The 17,651-nt window shown below is 45.0% G+C and overlaps 1 protein-coding gene across 4 annotated transcripts in view; it reads left to right on the top strand.

The window, feature by feature from the left end:
- Positions 1 to 17,651, top strand: part of LOC120900035 (adenylate cyclase type 3) — a 44,003-nt gene that overhangs the window by 6,745 nt on the left and 19,607 nt on the right. For 2 of the 4 annotated variants that reach the window (XM_040306525.1, XM_040306526.1), the window contains exons 2-6: positions 2,347 to 3,350; positions 6,987 to 7,158; positions 10,465 to 10,624; positions 10,856 to 11,005; positions 13,575 to 13,693. In XM_040306525.1, coding sequence (XP_040162459.1) covers positions 3,146 to 3,350; positions 6,987 to 7,158; positions 10,465 to 10,624; positions 10,856 to 11,005; positions 13,575 to 13,693 — 806 coding nt within the window. In that variant the 5' untranslated portion in view covers positions 2,347 to 3,145. The other 2 variants (XM_040306528.1, XM_040306527.1) reach the window with 2 other exon arrangements.

A 17,651-nucleotide genomic window follows, 5' to 3' on the forward strand; every position in this document is an offset into this window, starting at 1 on the left:
TCAGGGAGGGAGAGGGGGGGGAGGGAGAAGGGGGAGGGATTGAAAGGGAGCATCATTTGGCACTAGGCACGAGCGCAGTCGAGCCGAGACGAGTGGCAAGAAGGGATGGAAATAATTAACAATACACCGCAGCTCAATAGATTATTTTCGCGCGTGGTGTGTGTAAACAAGGAATTCCCCCGTTTTTATCGCAAGGGAGCAAGGGAGAGGTAATGATTAGATCTATGAAAGTATATGTGTATGTGTATATGTATGTGTGTGTGCTTGTTTATAAATAGATAGTGTATGACGACCGCCTACTACCCGTAAATTAACCACAAACCGTTGAGTAATGGTTGCAAAAGGGCGCGTGGAATTGTTCCAAACTGCAACCAGTTTGTTATCTGTTAACACACACAGACACACACATTTGCACACAGTGACGCACATTTTTATCCAACGAAAAGGGGGAGGTTGGCAACGGGCGACGGGTGTACGTACAGGCAGGAGCTGAGCAATAATATTATTTGCTACACGTGCCAGGGCGCGATGGAGCCGCCTGGTGGTTCAGCCGTGATGGAGACGCATGGTGCACCCGGTTAGAATTGCGGCACGCTTCCACTAATCCTGCCATAACCGTGCACCGTGCTCGTTTCCGGTACGATGAGCGCTGAGTGACTGCATTCCGTGAATGCAAACTGCGTTTCGCAGCCCCAGTTGTGTAGCGCACCCGGGTATACGGATGGGAACCGTAAAATGTAATGTTACATTATTTGTAATGCCGTGTTTTCGGGGTTTTAGATCCACTCACGCGGGGTCGGGACGGGATAATGCATCCATAAGCGCTGCGAGATCGTGTGGCGTTTTGTTGTTGCTGTTTTAAAAGTTGTAGAATAATAGAGGGGAGAGGGATAAAAAATAAAATGTGCACACCCATGTACAGCTAAGAGCGAACAGTAACACGGTTCACGGAATTGGCTGGAGCTGAAGGGCGAGTGTGCTTGTGTGTAAGGGGGAGGGTGGGAGGGTTTGCTCTAGCACAAGAAAAGTAAAGCGAGCGTGGAAATTTCGCATCAAAACCAACATGCTTTGAACTGCAGCATCAGCCATCGCTGGGAGAGGGAAACTTTCCAGGGGATGTTTTGCTCTGGTTGGTTGCCTTTATAAAACTGCAGTATAAAGTTGCTTGCGGCTTTGGTAGCAACAAAAAATGCTGTAGCATACACACCAAGCTTCACAGGGTAAATGTTAAAAGGAATGGCTAGTGTGTGTGTGTGTGTAACAACGTTTACAAACCCCGTTGCACTAAGAGTTGTTAATGTTATTCTGTGAATTTTCTGCACCACACAATGTATAAGGACAGCTATGTTTCCCCCATCCGACACAGAGCGCTTTTGGCATCCCAACTAAGCAAACTAACCACTCGGCGCCGTTTCGATGATGGAGTGTAGCAAAAGTGGGCTGACACAAACTTTTTCTAATTAGCATACATGCTGGGAGTAAATCAAAATGCTACCAAAAAGTTTTTTTGTACTTCATCACAACCACATTTCATGTTACCATAGAGTCAAAAATAAAATTACACTCTTCTGCATATTTTATTGAATTTAATTTGCACACCTATGCTAGGGTGAAACAAACAGCTCACCTTTGAATCGCCATTTCTAATCTAAAGTGCTTCAATGCGAGCGCATAAAAGATGGACGCAACCCATAATAAACATCAAACACCGTTATCAATTTCAATAGCAGTCAGGTGCAGATGTGAAACCGTACCTTTGCTCGGGTGATGGTCATAAAAAACATCCCCATGTCGAAATAAAACCTTCTCCTCTGCGGGCTGTTGAGCCATGACGGGTGGCGTACTATAAGCGCTCACCGGGTTACGATCTCGATGGCGGGCGGTCAGGTGTATCGGGAGAAACAAATCCACCATCACTCACCTCTGAAACTTCGCCCGAAAGCTCTAGAGAAATGATTTGTATTGGAGATTTCTCCCTCTATTTTTCCATTGGCCCTCTCACTCTCAATCCATGCCCATTCTACCCAAATATAACAGCTTCAGATGCGCAAAGCTGACACGTATTAGCAGGGTATATGATTGATTGGGCAGGCGTAACGCGCGATTGCGTGCCGCGCTGTGCGGAGTAGAGCAGCAAAAAGCAGTTTCCTCCTTCTCTTTTTCAAACGGCAATCAATCTGCAAACGGCGGGCGACAGTCGGCGTAACCGGGTGAACAAATCGATAAGAAAATATGCAACCAGTTCATTAACGATCTCCACTGTCACGTTGTTGACGTTCAGCTGTTTTTTTTTTCCTTTTCTCTGTCCTAATCGCTGTTTTTCGTTCTTCTCTTTCGTTCTCTCAGCATGCTCGCCACAGCTCGAAACGACTGGCACTGGCTGGTGCACGGGAAAACAGCATAAAAACTAAAAACATTTCAACTAACAGCACACCATCGGACCAGCGAGCAACCACGCGAGCATCACAGCAAAGGCTCGGGCACGGGATGGGATGGATTCTGCCACAGTGACAAACATGTGATCCCCTTTTATCAAACACCGAAGAGCGGAACATCGCAAGCTCATCGTCATCCGGGCCAGCACAGGGACAGGAGGACTCGCCGTGTCGCCGTCGACCTGGTCGATGATGATGTAGCAGTGGCGATGGCATCGCAGCAACGATAGAAGCAAACACACAGCACAAACGCGCTTCGACCGCCCCGGAACATTCGTTAGCATTATCATCAACATCATCGCCAGCCGTGCGCTGTGTTTGTGGGTGTGTTTATGTATCCGTGTTCGTGTGTGTGAGTGTGTTGGATCCACAAGTCGACAGTCGATCATTTCACCTTCTCGCAAGTGAATACGGTTGTAGAAAGAGAGAGAGAAAGAGCATAAAATCATGCTGTGCTGTGCATCTTGCGTTCGATACTTGCAAACGAATCAAAGCAACCCACGTGTGGCAAAGTGATTGTGCGCGTGTGTCTGAGTGATTCGTGTTGGCAAGCTGTCTGTGCGACGGCTGAAAGGGCATTGTTTTAAAGTGAAATCAAAACAAAAAAGAAACGAAATAGACGCACCCTTCGTGCGCCGTGCGAGTGGATCAGTGAAAAGTGTAGCTGTGTAGCTAAAAGCGCACGCAAAATTTCAACCAACCAACACACGATGGACGGCACGATTTCGACGACGGTCGGTATCAATCAGCCCGGCACCGGTGGTGTGCTGCTGCCCGATGCCGTCCTCGACAAGCTGTACCAGAGCTACGCGCTGAAGCAGAAGCGGGTCGCGTTCGCCTGCTATCTGATCGCCTCGATCCTGTTCGACGTGTGGGCCATCGCGGTACCGCAGGGCCAGAGCGTCGAGAGCATAGGTAAGGGTGGGGCACGGGATTGCAATGTAATTGCAACAATGGTAAGGCAGTGAGACACAAAAATTGCCGACAGGGTTGGTGTGAAGACGAGGCCGCTTCGGCCGAATGAAATGAAGCTTCAGCGAGAAATGAACGAAATGAACTGCGACCGTGTGCCACAGCACTGCATTTCTAATGCTGGTGTATAAATTGTGCGGGTGAAAAACCCTTGGTTAGTAGAGGTGGGGGGGGGAGGAGGTAGCCAGGAAAGTTTTCTTATCACTCGAAACTTTTCCAATTATTACGCAGCCATTATTTGATCCGGCGGCTCTTGCTTGTCGCGCTCAAGATGGTTTGGAAGATTTTTGAGCGAAAGTTGGATCGCAAAGGGGGGGGGGGGATGATGATTAAAACAAGTAAGGACTCTTCCCTTCCTTACTTGGTTTAGTCTTTGAAGTTTGGTTTAGTCTTTGTTTTATTTTTCCGACTACCGTGTTCGTTTGTTCGTCAGTTCTGTTGACCTTTTCCGGCTGTGGAGGGTTGTTGGAAGGGGTTTTGACCTATTAAATTGGGCTTAAAGATGTTAACTGCACAATGGCTGTGGATTGTAAACTTTTCAGCAAACCGTTGGTGGCAGCTTTATCATCGTTTTAGTTCGTCTACGTCTTCATTTTTGTTTTGAATTTTCTATTTTAGATTTGGTCTGGTCCTTTTGTTGTTTTACTTTTGTCATTTCTCTTTGCTTGTAATGAAGTAGCAGACGTGGGATTATAGATTTTTTGATTTCAATCAGAGAAAGAAGATTTTTTTATTGAAGAAGACCAATTTTATTGATTTAAAGCTAATTAAGCTTAAGATGTACAGCACTCTACCTCTGTTCTTTGACAAGTTTTAATTATAATGGTAAGGCATTTGAGATTTGTAACAAATGTTACAAATATAGAGAAAAAACTTTATCGTACAACTTCTTGTGTGATTTTAATATAACGTCGATGTTTCTCATAATCAGTTTGGAGGTTTGAAAAAAGGTTGGAAACTACCTTTTTGGTATAACATTCGCTACAAATTAATTAAGATGATTTCATGAGCAAACAAATACTTTCATAAATGTGACAAAATTCATTGCATTTGCTTATTTTGTATAATAAATAATAAATGCAATACGCCTGTCCCTACTGAACAATAAAAAAATAAATTAATAAATAAATAAATAATAAATAATAAAACATATATAAAAAAAAGAAATTGTTAAGACCGGAGGAAATTGTCCCTAATCGCTAGTGTAATTTCAATTTTCATTAGCACATTTGACGGCGGCTGACCGAATTTGTTAAACAATTTGAAGCCACTTGAAAAAATATGTTATTTTTTCTTTTTTTTTAACTTAAACTGGGCTGGAAAAGCTTTTTAATTGATAGATAGATATGTTGTGCATTTTCGCATAAAGAACAGTTAAAAAACTTTTTAAATTTGAGATACACCAAGAACATTCCCTCGATGACCAAAAAAGGCTTCCACCAGCCGCCTTCAGATGCGCTAGTCAAAATCGAAATTACACTGGCGAGTACGGACAATGTACCCTCGCCTTTACAGGATTTTCGAGGATTATATAGACATGTTCAGCGAGTTGTTGATTCGTTCAGGCATATAATAGACTCTTTCAGCGAGATATAGGATTGTTCGGAAGTAGGCGTTGACATGTTCGGTTATACTGCAGAGCTGTCACTTTACTCTGTTAGCTGTCACGTACCCCTTGGACTGCAGCTTGGATCATTCTCAAAAAAAAGGCAAACAAACGGTTTTCGTAAAAATATGTTTGTTTTAACTACAGTGAACCCTCTCTTATTTGACACCTCTCCAATTTGAAAAACCTCTCTTATTTGAACATTTTGCAAAGTCCCTTGATTTCCAGTACATTTTTGTTCCTCTAATTTGGAAAACCTCTGAAATCTGTGTCCCTCTTATTTGTGTATGGTGTTGCCATGGTTATTGAATGATGTATGCTCAAATTGGCAATCCTGTTCGCAGTTTCCTATAGCAACAGTTACAGGGCTTTCAATGATATTATTGACATGTTCAGCGAGTTGTTGATTCGTTCGGGCTTATAATTGACACTTTCAGCGAGATATTGAATTGTTCGTAAGCAGGCGTTGACAAGTTCAGCAATTCTGTAGTGTTGTCATTTGTTTTGTTTACACACTGTGCCGCAGGGTTCAATTTTTCATTCTTAAAAGTCCTAAAAGTAGCTAATAATCATTCCCCAAGCTGTTTAATTCATGAATTAGTTAAAACAAACATATTTTTACGAAAACCGTTTGTTTACCTTCTGATGAGAATGATCCAAGCTGCAGTCCAAGGGGTACGAAAGTGACAGCTCTATAGTATCGCCGAACTTGTCAACGCCTGCTTCCGAACAATTCAATATCTCGCTGAAAGTGTCAATTATATGCCCGAACGAATCAAAAACTCGCTGAACACTTCAATAATATCATTGAAAACCCTGTAAGGCTGCATACGAAATGTTCTGTCTCTTTCTTGTTTGGATGGACCTTTCATTCACTTTCCACCTCTGTAATTTGAAAACCCCTCTTATTCGACAGTCCCATCGCCTCTCAAATAAGAGAGGGTTCACTGTAATTCATGTATTAAACAGCTTGGGGAATGATTTTTAGCTACTTTTAGGACTTTTAAGAATGAAAAATTGAACCCTGCGGCACAGTATGTAAACAAAACAAATGACAGCACTACAGAATCGCTGAACATGTCAACGCCTACTTCCGAACAATCCTATATCTCGCTGAAAGAGTCTATTATATGCCTGAACGAATCTACAACTCGCTGAACATGTCTATATAATCCTCAAAAACCCTGTATAATGCATCTTGCTCTTTTTGGGATAACAACTGCTGTCTTTCAAAGCCTACCTGTACCATCAAGAGGGTGGAACGGTCCATTCGGGGCTTGAATCTATGACGGGCATGTTGTTAAGCCGCACGAGTTGACGGTACAGGGGACAAGACTGGCCATGCATATTTTAAAATGACATTAAGCCAAACTGGTTTTAAATTATATTTTTTAATAATATTTTGTATGAATTTATTTATTTATTAATTTTTATACAATATTACAATATTTTAAGGCTTTTTACAATTTAGCAAAGAAGATAAAACATTGGTGGCAGGATTAAATAACTGAGATCTTTGAGTTATATCGTTTTGGAGTACATTACTATTGTCGTCCAATCACCATTGTTACCTACTCGTTTAGCTACCTTCAAAATAATTATTAATTGTACTGAAACGACTATTTATTAAAAAAATAATAACTTGTAATAATTGATCAATATTGTATTAATTACAAGAGAAGCTTCTTCCACACAGCTTCCATCATGTAATCCTCCATAGTTTCAATGCTATTAAGAAATTAATTTATCAATAATCTCCCAATCAAACCTGACCTGTGCTGCACAAGAATGAAATTGCATTTCTATTGCCTCCACATTTCATGCGCTCCGCCCACCGAACAGGGGGTGGGGGAAAAAGCGCTTAAAGAAACTTTAACCTACAACAAATCACACCAGCCGAACGTAACAGCTTCGTAATCTAATCGCAAACCCACTCTAATGCCCTCGTGTTTTTCTTATCTTTTCTCTTCCAGTCGTTACCAGCGTGTTCCTCACCATCAACATCGTCCTGGCGATCGTGCTGCGCTTCTGCGGGCGGGGCCGTTTCCGCGGCGCCATATGGGAAATTGCACCGCACCTCGCGTGGCTGCTCGCCATTAAGCAGCTCTTCCTGCAGCTCTTTCTTAAAGGCTCGGTAACGCCCAGGTAAGTGAACACAGAGCACAAGGGAAGGAACGGAGCTGTACAGAGGAGGAAGTTTGATCGGAGTCGCTGCCGGAGTGAAACGAAACGAAACAGGAAATGCAGTCGACCGAACCAATCAATTCGATTCCGATGGCAAAAGGGCTAAACGGGTCCTCGTTAGAGTAAGGTACGGTGCTGCTGGCAGTGATGATTTCTCCATTCTTCACCTCAATACTAACGACACATACACACACACACATACACGTCACAGTCCGTCTGCAGCCGTTCGTAATGATCCCCATTCGTACATGTGGCTACAAATAGGGAAAGAAAGGAAAAGGCAGGAGGGAAATTCTTGGCAATTGTCATTGTTGGTGTAGCTGTTGTCAATCACACTATGTTCCATAGTGATGTTTTGTGCCGTGAAGCAGAAGCGGCCCCGACATTACCAAAGCTAACGAGACCGTCCGACAACCAGCTTCCTCCTTAAAACGGTAAGCAAATCGGGTTAACGATGGAAAGGCTTGCAAGAGACAAGGATAAGAAGCTTAAGAAAACGAACAAACCGGTCCGATTACAGTGTTGCCTGAGCTACCACAACCAGCTCTTCCAACCGCGCGACACGTTTCGTGTTCATTCGCTGCACGGAAATTGAGAACCGTTTACAAAAATTAGTTCCATTTCCATTCTGCACTCTCTGCAAACATTGAACTATATTGAACCTAATTTCCTTTCAATTGAACCCCGCGTGCACCCGTGAGCAACACGATCTGAGGGGGTTTGAGGGTGGAAAATTCATTACCATTGCTCGTAAATCGTAATTATTTCATCCTGTCAACCCCGGGAATGTTCGCGCTGGTAGGTTCGATTAGTTCGCGACTTGATCGAGACAATTTGTTATCAACATTTACCTCCAGCTCGGCTGCCACTTTTGCCACGCTTCCCGCACACACACACTCACAGCTTCACATCATTTAATAAGCGGGCCTCTCGTGATTGTGCCCGCGTTCCCTCGCTTAATCGATTGAGCATAAATTGGTGCTCGCGAGATCGCTGCCTGCTCGGTTGTCAAATCAATTTCGCTCGTGGAAAGCTCATCACCCGTACATAAAATCATACCGCAGATGCGTGGATCTGTGGGGTGGAGCGTTTATGGAAACATGCTCCCTTGATAGGCTTGTGTGTCCTTTCAATCCAGCTTGATGTTGCATCGCAAACAATCATATTTCGAACGAACACAAAAAGAGAGAGAGAGCAAGTGATCGAGATAGTGACAAAAGCGATGAGTGCATTCGTACGCGAAAATTAAACTTCCATCAACCCCTTTCGCCGTATGCCTTCCCTTTCAGGTGGATTGAGGTGAACAGCAAATATCAATTTTCGATTGACACACAGGGCTCGTATCAAACTATCGGTAATGGCACACCGACCCACATTCGGTACGGTGCGTCAGGCCCTAGACCTAGACAACACACAAACACACGATAGGAGCGATTTTAAAAGGATGAAAAAGCCTCTGTCCCCCTTCGTCTCCAACCTCGCAGTTCCGTTTTTTGGAATGCAAAGCGAGTCCATTAATTTTATTGACAGAGCGCTCTTGTAACTTTATCCCTTCGCCATCATGTCTGCTCGGTACAGGTTCTCGTGTTGTCGTGCAAATAGCACCCTTCCCACCCCCCTTGTCCAGTTCAGCCTCACACACGTACCGCACACTGGTTCACACACACACACACATGCATAAATGCAAACATAGTAAGTGGCCTGGCACACTATTACCGTCCTCCTCCCACACCTTGTGGGGCGTAATGCGCGGTTCGTCCGAATCATGTAAATGAATATTCATGCCACTGCCAAAAGTGTATGTGTGTGTGTGTGTGTGTGGAGACTCCCTAATTTAAACTTAATTATCCGGCAAATAGCACACCCAGTGCCGGTAGCGGCGCGTGTACTTGGGCGCTGAATGTGAGTAAACAACTGTTAGTGTGTGTGTGCGTAATTTTCTTGTAATAGCTTCTTTTTTCTTTTGCTCCTCCTTTTTTATAACAAATGCGTCTGTTGTGAAGTGCAGATTGAATGTTTTGGATGAAGCAGCAGCGTGGGGAGAGAGTTTTTCCTTGTCTGAAAGCTTTGGCGCGTTTATGATAATTTTGTTACCGAGCTGTGTAATGATATGAAGCGCACCTGCGAGAATGATAGAGCGCGCTGGGAGCCGCGCCGGCCAGGAACAAGTAATGCAGATGATTACACACGCCTCCCCTGAGGTACCAGGCAACAAAATATGATAAATGGGACTGAGGATGTACACATTTTATGCTCCTCTCATTTTTATGGTGAATAGAACTGAATAAAGAATGGTTTTCAGTCAAATTGAGAAATGAACAGAGAGTGGGGTGAGATCGTTAGATACGAAATAGTTTCACACAGAAGAGAAAAGTTCATAATGGCGTTAAAAATGTGTTGAAATTACTCATCCGCCGTTTGCCGTTTGTGTGCGCGGCGCTGGTAGTGAGATTTGATTTACGTCCTATCCATCACACGTTCGCTCCCCTAACCACTGGACTAATGTGCTGCTGCTGCTCGGTGACGTTCGGGAGCGTACAAAAAGAGAACACGATCATTATTCTGCAACACACTATCTGTCTCTTTCTCCCTTTCTCATTCTCTTTCGCTTATGGTCATGTAATGCCCATCTTTTTGAAGTTTTCCAAACTTCCATTTGCAACTTTCCAATGAATATTCCTAAATCATTCAATAGCATCCCCCTGGCCTCCGCATTCAAAACACTCTGCCCACAAAGGACCACTGAGAGAATGCAGCAAAAAAAGGGCCTACAAAATAATCAAACTTAATGCAAAAAGCAAAGTCAAACGGTGCGGCCCCACTCTCCTCCCCAAACCATGCCAGCATACAAATTGAAGGCGGCCGGCCCGAAGATTGGGTGAATACTGGCGCGCCGTAATTCCCCACTGGAACCAGCTAACAATCCCCCCTACTCGCAACACCCGAAGCTGTCCCAAATCCCAAACCCAATTATTGCCTGCTGGAATTATGGCACCATCCGACCACCGTTTCCTCCCTCCCCGGACTGTACTGCTCCGGAGAGATGCTTAGAGTGTGAACACGAACTTTCCCATCGACCAAAGATTGTGTGCCCTTTTTATCGTTGCTTTAAGGAATATTAGATCCTCGCTCTCTATCTCTCTACGCCCAGCAACAAAAAAAAAAAAAAAAACAGGCAGCATCAAAATATAAGCAGCATCGGTAATATTTTATGACTTCATTTTTGTTTATGCTTGGGGACTTTCTGCTCTTTCCCATCCTTTCCAGAGATTCGCTCGGCTGGGCGGTGCTGCTTAATTTTTTAGTGTACGTCACCCTGCCAGTGCTGCTGAAGTACACCGGGATACTGCTTGGGCTCGGGTCGTTCGCCACCTACGTCAATGCCATCATCGGGCTGGCCAAGAAGGAAAACTATTTTTGGGAACAGGTAAGCGCGTCCTCTTCATCCTGTTTGTTTTTTTATCACTGGTATTCTTTGGAAAATCATTCCGTACTGTTTTTAGAACTTATTCTTTTTTTTTACAAAAATAAATCCCACTCACCTCATGGACCCATTCTGGGCCGGATTGTTAGTTCGATTGCCTCTTTATTGCTTCGGTCCCATCCGTGTCTCGAGTACTGTTATATTTGTGTTCTCTCGTTTTTTCCCCCTTTCCAGCAAGTGGCCAACATACTGCTGCTGATCGCTGCCACCCTCATCGGGCTGCTGTGCTACTTTCTGGCCGAGGCAAAGCAACGGCGCGCGTTCCTGGAGGCGAAGCAGGGCCTCGAGGTGAAGATGCTGATCGAGGAGCAGTCAGCCGAGCAGGTCAGTAGTGTCAGTCAGCTTCCGCTGTGTGTTTGTGTATGTGTGTGTGTGTTTCTGCTCCCATGAAAGGTTTTAAAATAAATCAATCATAAACCAACCAACATGGCCGGAGGCTTGATTTACGATCTTAAGGGATTGCAATCGCATTTGTTTTTCTTTCGTTCTTTTCTGCGTGACTTTGTAAGGGAAAACAGATGCCACCGGTCGACGAGCCGGCTTTTTTGGCAAACCGTGCAGCGGAGGCAACATAAATCAAACAAGCCCCAGCTCGGCTCCAGGCATGACACGAGTCGCGTGTGGCAAAAGTCACGGATACGAAAGGAAGCAGTCATATGCCGCCGTACGGTTCGGTTCCGTTGGGTCAGAGGTCGTCTTTCCTGTTTGCTGTTCCGTCCGTGCTACAAATGGCTTTAATGCTGTGCGGATTGTAGAGTTGCATGCGTTTAAGGCAAGATGGGGGGAAGTTGAGCAGCGCAACAGCTGGCATATGTCGACAGTAGGAAGCTCCATGCAAAACCGTATCGATCGAGGCGGCTGTGGTCTTCCCACAGTGGGGCAATGGGAATCGGTTGCAATCTATTATCCTCTCCCACCCATGTGTTTGCGGTGAGATTTGCTTTGATTTGGCTGTTGGTAGACGTAAGGGAGTGATTTAAATCTTTGGTTGGTTTTGGTTTTGAAAAATTAGCCCTTTTTTTGGCATGACTAATTGAGGATGCCACTAGCCTTTGGCAGGGTAATCATTATTCTCCGTGGCATACACGTTCAGAGAGATGAGTAATTGACATAATGTGTTGTGTCCTCTCATCGGTTTTAGAAACATCTGGTCTCAATAAATCGTCGTTCTTCTGGTTCACAGCCAAAAACAAGTCAAAATTGAAGAAAGCAAATTGAAAGGGTTTCATCGAATCCCTTGGTATATGACGAAAGGGTATTCCATTCTAAATCAATATGCTGAAAAATGCCAAAAACATTGCAATCTATTTCAATTTCATTTCAATCTTGAGCTGATAACTATTGATATTCTGGAGCAGAACAATATATTCCGCCCAAATGTATGCAATAATATATGCAAAGTATGATTATTAGAGATGAGTTATATGGAGATTTGGCTCTCGAGATGAATGTTAGTGAGTTCCCAAAGCTTCATGTCATATCTTAAGCTTTTTATCCAAAACACATATAAACTACAACTAATTTTAATAATTTATTATTGATTTGTACTGCTCATTTATTTATTTTGAAGGATTCATGTAGACATTGAACATATTTGCTCAAAGCATTGTACAATTCCAGGATCAGTATAATTTGCTTCAAGACCTTTTACATTTGGAAATTTGTTTACCTTTGCGTCTACGTCTCTCATCCGAGATTATGTTCTGTTGTACAAACAGATGGATTAATGTTCTAACATCTCTTTGTGTGTCTCTCATGTCAATTATAATTGACAAAACGGGATTAAATTTAATGCCCAATATTTTGCAAATCTCCATAATCCAAAAGCATCCCCTCGTGAACTTGCAGCGGTAAACGTGTTTAACAATTTCACCCTGGTGTTGCTTCAAACACCGAGTCGACACCAAATTTGTCACCGTGTCAATTAGCGTTAGTTGCCTTAGAGCTTTCAATTAATTACACCGCAGACGCATACCTTCTTGTCTTGGCGTCGTTTGTTAAACCTACCCGCAACAGCAACAGTTTTGTTTTGCTTTTTTTGTCGTTCGGCTTGCGCACAAAGGCATCTCAACAGTGTTGCTGCCTCCACTGTCGTCACAAGCTCGCGGAATTACTCACCAGCACCAGCGTCATCTATTTGCGGAGAACAACAACGCACAGCCTCACTACAACTATTGCGCGGCAAGGTCAGACACTCCGTTCGGGGACCCGTCCCATTAACCGGACACTTTGTACGAGACTCGTAAAAATACGTTCCCTCCCCCCCTCTCTCTCTCTGACACCACTTCCGACACCGTAGAACCTGTCTGTAAATAGTCAACTCTTTTGACTGCAGTTCGAAAATGCGAAATACGGCGCGATTCGTACGGGCGACAGCGTGATGGCCACATTTGGACAACGATTGACGCTGGCTGACGAGGCTGACGGCTGTGTACGGTCGACGGCAACATTCGTCACGCGCGGCGGCAATCCAATGGATCGTAAAACAAAAGTTTGCTCGTTTCAGTACGGTTTCGAAGTGCAAAAGATTCACTTTGCTAGAAAGTTTATCTGTGTGTGTTTGTGCTGTGCTGTATCGTTTCGGAAGTTGGCACTTTGTAAGTAGTTTACTTTGCCGGCACTTAACCCGCCAGCAACGGTATCGGGCTGACTTAATCTAATTGAATTGAATCAAAGCGGAGAAGCAGGACAAAGGAAGGAAATTGAAGCAGCTTAAATTGAATGCAGAGGAATGCAGGCAAAAATGCAGATTACTTTCACCGAGCGGTAATGGTACAGAGAAAGGGAAAAGCGGAAAAAAACGTTGGTTGGTTTAACGTAGTCGAGCGAAATCTAATCTTATTTTCTTTCTCCCCCACCTTATCCTTCATTCCCGAACCCTTTTTCTTTTCAGGAGCGGCTGCTGCTTTCCGTGCTGCCCGAGCACGTCGCGGTCAAGATGCGACAGGATCTCGGTTCGACCAACTCGGAGCAGTTCAAGAAAATCTACATGAGTCGCCATGAAAACGTCAGGTAGGTAAGCTTGCACCCGGCCACGTGCCATCACAGCGGTGCGTCCGCTTTGGTCTGTGTGTGTATGTGTGTGTGTTTGGGTGAGTGGGTGGGTATATGCTGCGCGTGTAACCATAATCGTCCCATCAGGACCAATCGAAAGCCGTCCATGTGGAACGGCAGTGCCGTACGCCACCGGGGCATGTTTATCCACACTCCTTTGCCTGTGTGTGTGGCTTTTGCTCCGGGGCCAGAAGCATGTAGCCATATCATCTTCTTTTCTTTCTCTCTTTTTTTGACTTTATTGTTGTTGTGCTTCCTCTCGAAAGGCTGATGGAACGACAAACTGGCAGTATTTACTTAAGATGGGCAAAAAAATAGACGGCTTGTGTAGCGGTGCGCCTTCAGGTCGATTGCGTCACCCGCTGGGAAAGGGAAAGAAAACAGCGTGCAAGAGAAGAAAAGAAATCACTCCAAAATCACGCTTGAGTTTTTCCTCCCGACCCCTTCGAGAGGTAAACGGGAAAGCGGGAAAGGAGGCTGGAGGGAATGTGCTCAGCGCGAGGAAAATTCGACACGAAAATAAACATACCCGGTGCTGCCCCCCGGGGGATGGCGGCCGCCGAGGAGTGCGTGGAGCCGGAAAATCGAAGAACAAATCATAATAATGAAACATAAGTAAATAAACATGGCGGCAAGTTTTGACAAGAGATCGTCAAGGGAGGGCTCTGCTGAGAAGGGGGAAAAGAGAGCGGGGGATCAGAGGAAGATGGGATGGATAAATGGTGTGGAATGAAAGCCCTGGAAAAGCGCTCCGAGATTGACGATGGTAAAAGGTACCACGGCAATGCGCTGCTGTGCCAGTGTCGCCAGATTTGATAACAGACGGTATGCAGGATGGTTGATGTTGGCTGGCAAACGCTGCAGGCTTTTAAATTAACTCAGCAAGGGAAGAATAGAGCGCCAAAAAGGGAAGAAATCATTGGACTAGCTTTTGTGAGGATCTTAACAGTGGGAAGCATTGAAATTATGCTTGCATAAGAAAAAGCTGCTCCCAGCAAGGGTGCTGTTCTATTTTCATTCATGTTTCCTCTTCTGCTTTCTCGACACTCACTCACACGCACAGCAAATTACGTCATTTGCGTTGGTTGATTTTAATTTTAATCGAAATTCTTTCGCACAATCGAGCAGCACAATTTAGGAACGAAAATTAAGAGCATCCGGAGAGTGTTTTGTTTTCGTTTCCAAATACCTACTAGCCGTTAACTAGCTTCAGGGGCACTGGCCGCCCGGGCAGGCTTCCTCCCGGTTCAACCGCACGTAACGCATTTAGAACCTTTTTTCCGAGGAATATCAATCAAAAGCTAAGCCACCCTCGGGGTAGCTAGCATCCCGGGCCGGTTCGATTATTCGGCAATCGCTTTGTGCAATCAGCGAAAATGGGAAAAAAGGATTACATCCGCCTATTTGCCTGCACTGTTCCGGCGTTGGCGATTGAAAAGGGGAAACAAATAATACTTTACACGTGACCAATTCTGCTTATACAACTTCAAAAAGTATTTATATATCGATCAAATCATTGGAAGGTGTATCTGGAATGCGTTATATGGATGTAATGCGTGACTTTTAAAGCACTTTGTACAAAAAGTTGCATACTATTAGGCGCTACACTTAGAACATGGAATTGGAAACGTTAAGCCTAACGATATGCAATTTGCATGACAACATTCGAGCAGTGTGGGTGATTTACTCGAAACAGATTAATTTAAGGTGTTTTAATCAAATGTTTGTGACTTTTTGACCCGGTAAAGTTCATCTCGCTTGTTTAGAGTTCCCAATCCGTAATACAAGAGTTAGTAGATACATTTGAAGCACAATTAATATATGACAATTTTATTATGCCCTGCCAATGTGTCCCAGCTGTTCCAGCAATGTTCCCGAGACCCGTTTGATTCTAATCGACCCGTTATCTCATCCCACCTACATAGCACAGACACAGCACACATGGGACATAATTTAATTACACACGCTCGGGAATATATGTGTACCATCGTAACCCGCCCAATCAGCTTTCGGGCTGAAAGTCGAGCTTCGTCTACCTTTACAGTCCTTTGCCCAAAGGCAAACAACAAACCCTCCCCCAAAACTGGGTTGGCACTCATTAGGTCTCGAGGAAAGTTTTGTCCCTAGCCTACTGCAGCCGTAAGTTAATTGCAAGGGTCGCCCACAACCAGGGGGGCCTGAAAAAGCTCCTAAAGTGATGTGTGGGTGGAACACAAAGGAATATACTTTTAAGCAGCTTCCAACAGCTCCAACAACATCGCCGTTCGCCTTTAACGGATGTTGTCAACCGGTTTGCTTTTCGGGACGGCCAATTTAGCAGCAGCAGCAAGGGGGGAGCCTGTAGGTGAATCACATCACATCACACTAACACAACGCACTGGCCGGGTTGGTTGTGCTTTTCTGCAGGAGGGAGAGGGGAAGTGTCGAGCAACAGGAACCACGCCGGTGTGCATCTTCACACGCGACAGCATCGCTTCCCATTGTTTGTTTAATAAGTTATGAAGAACCAAAGCGTCAGCAGCAGCAGCAGCGGCAGCATCACCCGGCCAGACCTTTTGTCAAGTGAAAAACACTTTTCCGAACGAGTGCGCACGCCATCCCCTTTAGCTGGCTGGTACATCGCCCAACCAACAATGGGGAAAGGGGACGGTTGGAAAAAAAACGCTCACAAGGCAAGATACAACATGTTTTGTTTCTTTTGCCTTCTCTTTTTTATCTCTGTACCAACCGCGAGCGAAAAGCATACCTTCGGGCGTTGCGAAACCGACCATCCTTGGCATGTGTACACCGGAGTCATGTCAGGTACCGGAGCTATTTCTTTCCCTTGGATCATCTTCTTCCGCACCACAATCTTCTCCCCTGTACATCCCTTACGAACGAAGCCTCCCGCTGCAAGATGGCTTCCAAGAAAAAGATGTCTGTGGTTGTGTGTGTGCAGCAAAGAGGAACACTCTATCGCACACAATCGCACCGGCGAATGCCAGCAGGCGCACCGCCGGGGTGAAGTTTTGTGCGGCAAATTAAATTATCCTTTTTCGCGCGCGCCAAGCAGTGGGCAAAAATTTCGTGCATTCGTGCACACCCGCCGTCGTGTTGCGGCGGCAGCAGTTGGATTCTGGGAAGGTGCGCGAAAAGACACTCCGCGAACACTCCCGGGGTTTGGGGGAGGGATTTGGGATGTCAGCATCCCACGCGCTTCGCTCCACGTGCACTGGCGGGCAATTTGTCTCACGCGTGCAAACAGAGATGGACAGTTGGCATTTGCCGCAGGAAGGCTTTTGAGACGGAAGGAGACTCCCGCTGGTCGATGAGCTTATTTTCATTTCCTTCTCGGTACGGATTGACTTACTTATGCCGCCGGCGCCCGTTGCCGGTGGTGATTTGGGATGACGAATAGGGCATATATCCGTTTAGTACAGCGTGAGCAGTTAGAAATGTGGTACTAAATTTATAACCAATTACTGCGAAATACAAAACTCGAGGGACACTCACTTAAATTATTCGCATGAAATTTGCCCTCAAAATAATACCAATCAAAACTGCTCGAAAAATGCCCCGTTGCCCTTTTCTGCTACAAACGAACTCGAATCACCTTCGGCACGTTGCACTACTACAAGTGCCGTCATGCCATCGTGTCAACCGAAAAAGCGGAAATAGAGCAAAAGTTAGCAGCTTACTTTGTGCACTTGCTGTGTTCTCGGAAAACTATCCGACCAACTATCCTAGATGCTTGGTGCCGTACAACGCCCCCAAAGGACTCTTTTGGTCGCCAGTTTTGTGAGGCCAACAGCGGAATCCCATCCCAACGCATAGCGATTGGAGCAACGATCGTGTTCAGTGTAGCTTTCGGGCATAATACGCCGGTATGAATAACGCTGGGAAAACCGCAACCGCAGCAGCACGCCCCGAGCGATAC

The sequence above is a fragment of the Anopheles arabiensis genome, chromosome 3 (genome assembly GCF_016920715.1).
Source record: "Anopheles arabiensis isolate DONGOLA chromosome 3, AaraD3, whole genome shotgun sequence".
In the NCBI taxonomy this organism is placed as follows: Eukaryota; Metazoa; Arthropoda; class Insecta; order Diptera; family Culicidae; genus Anopheles; species Anopheles arabiensis.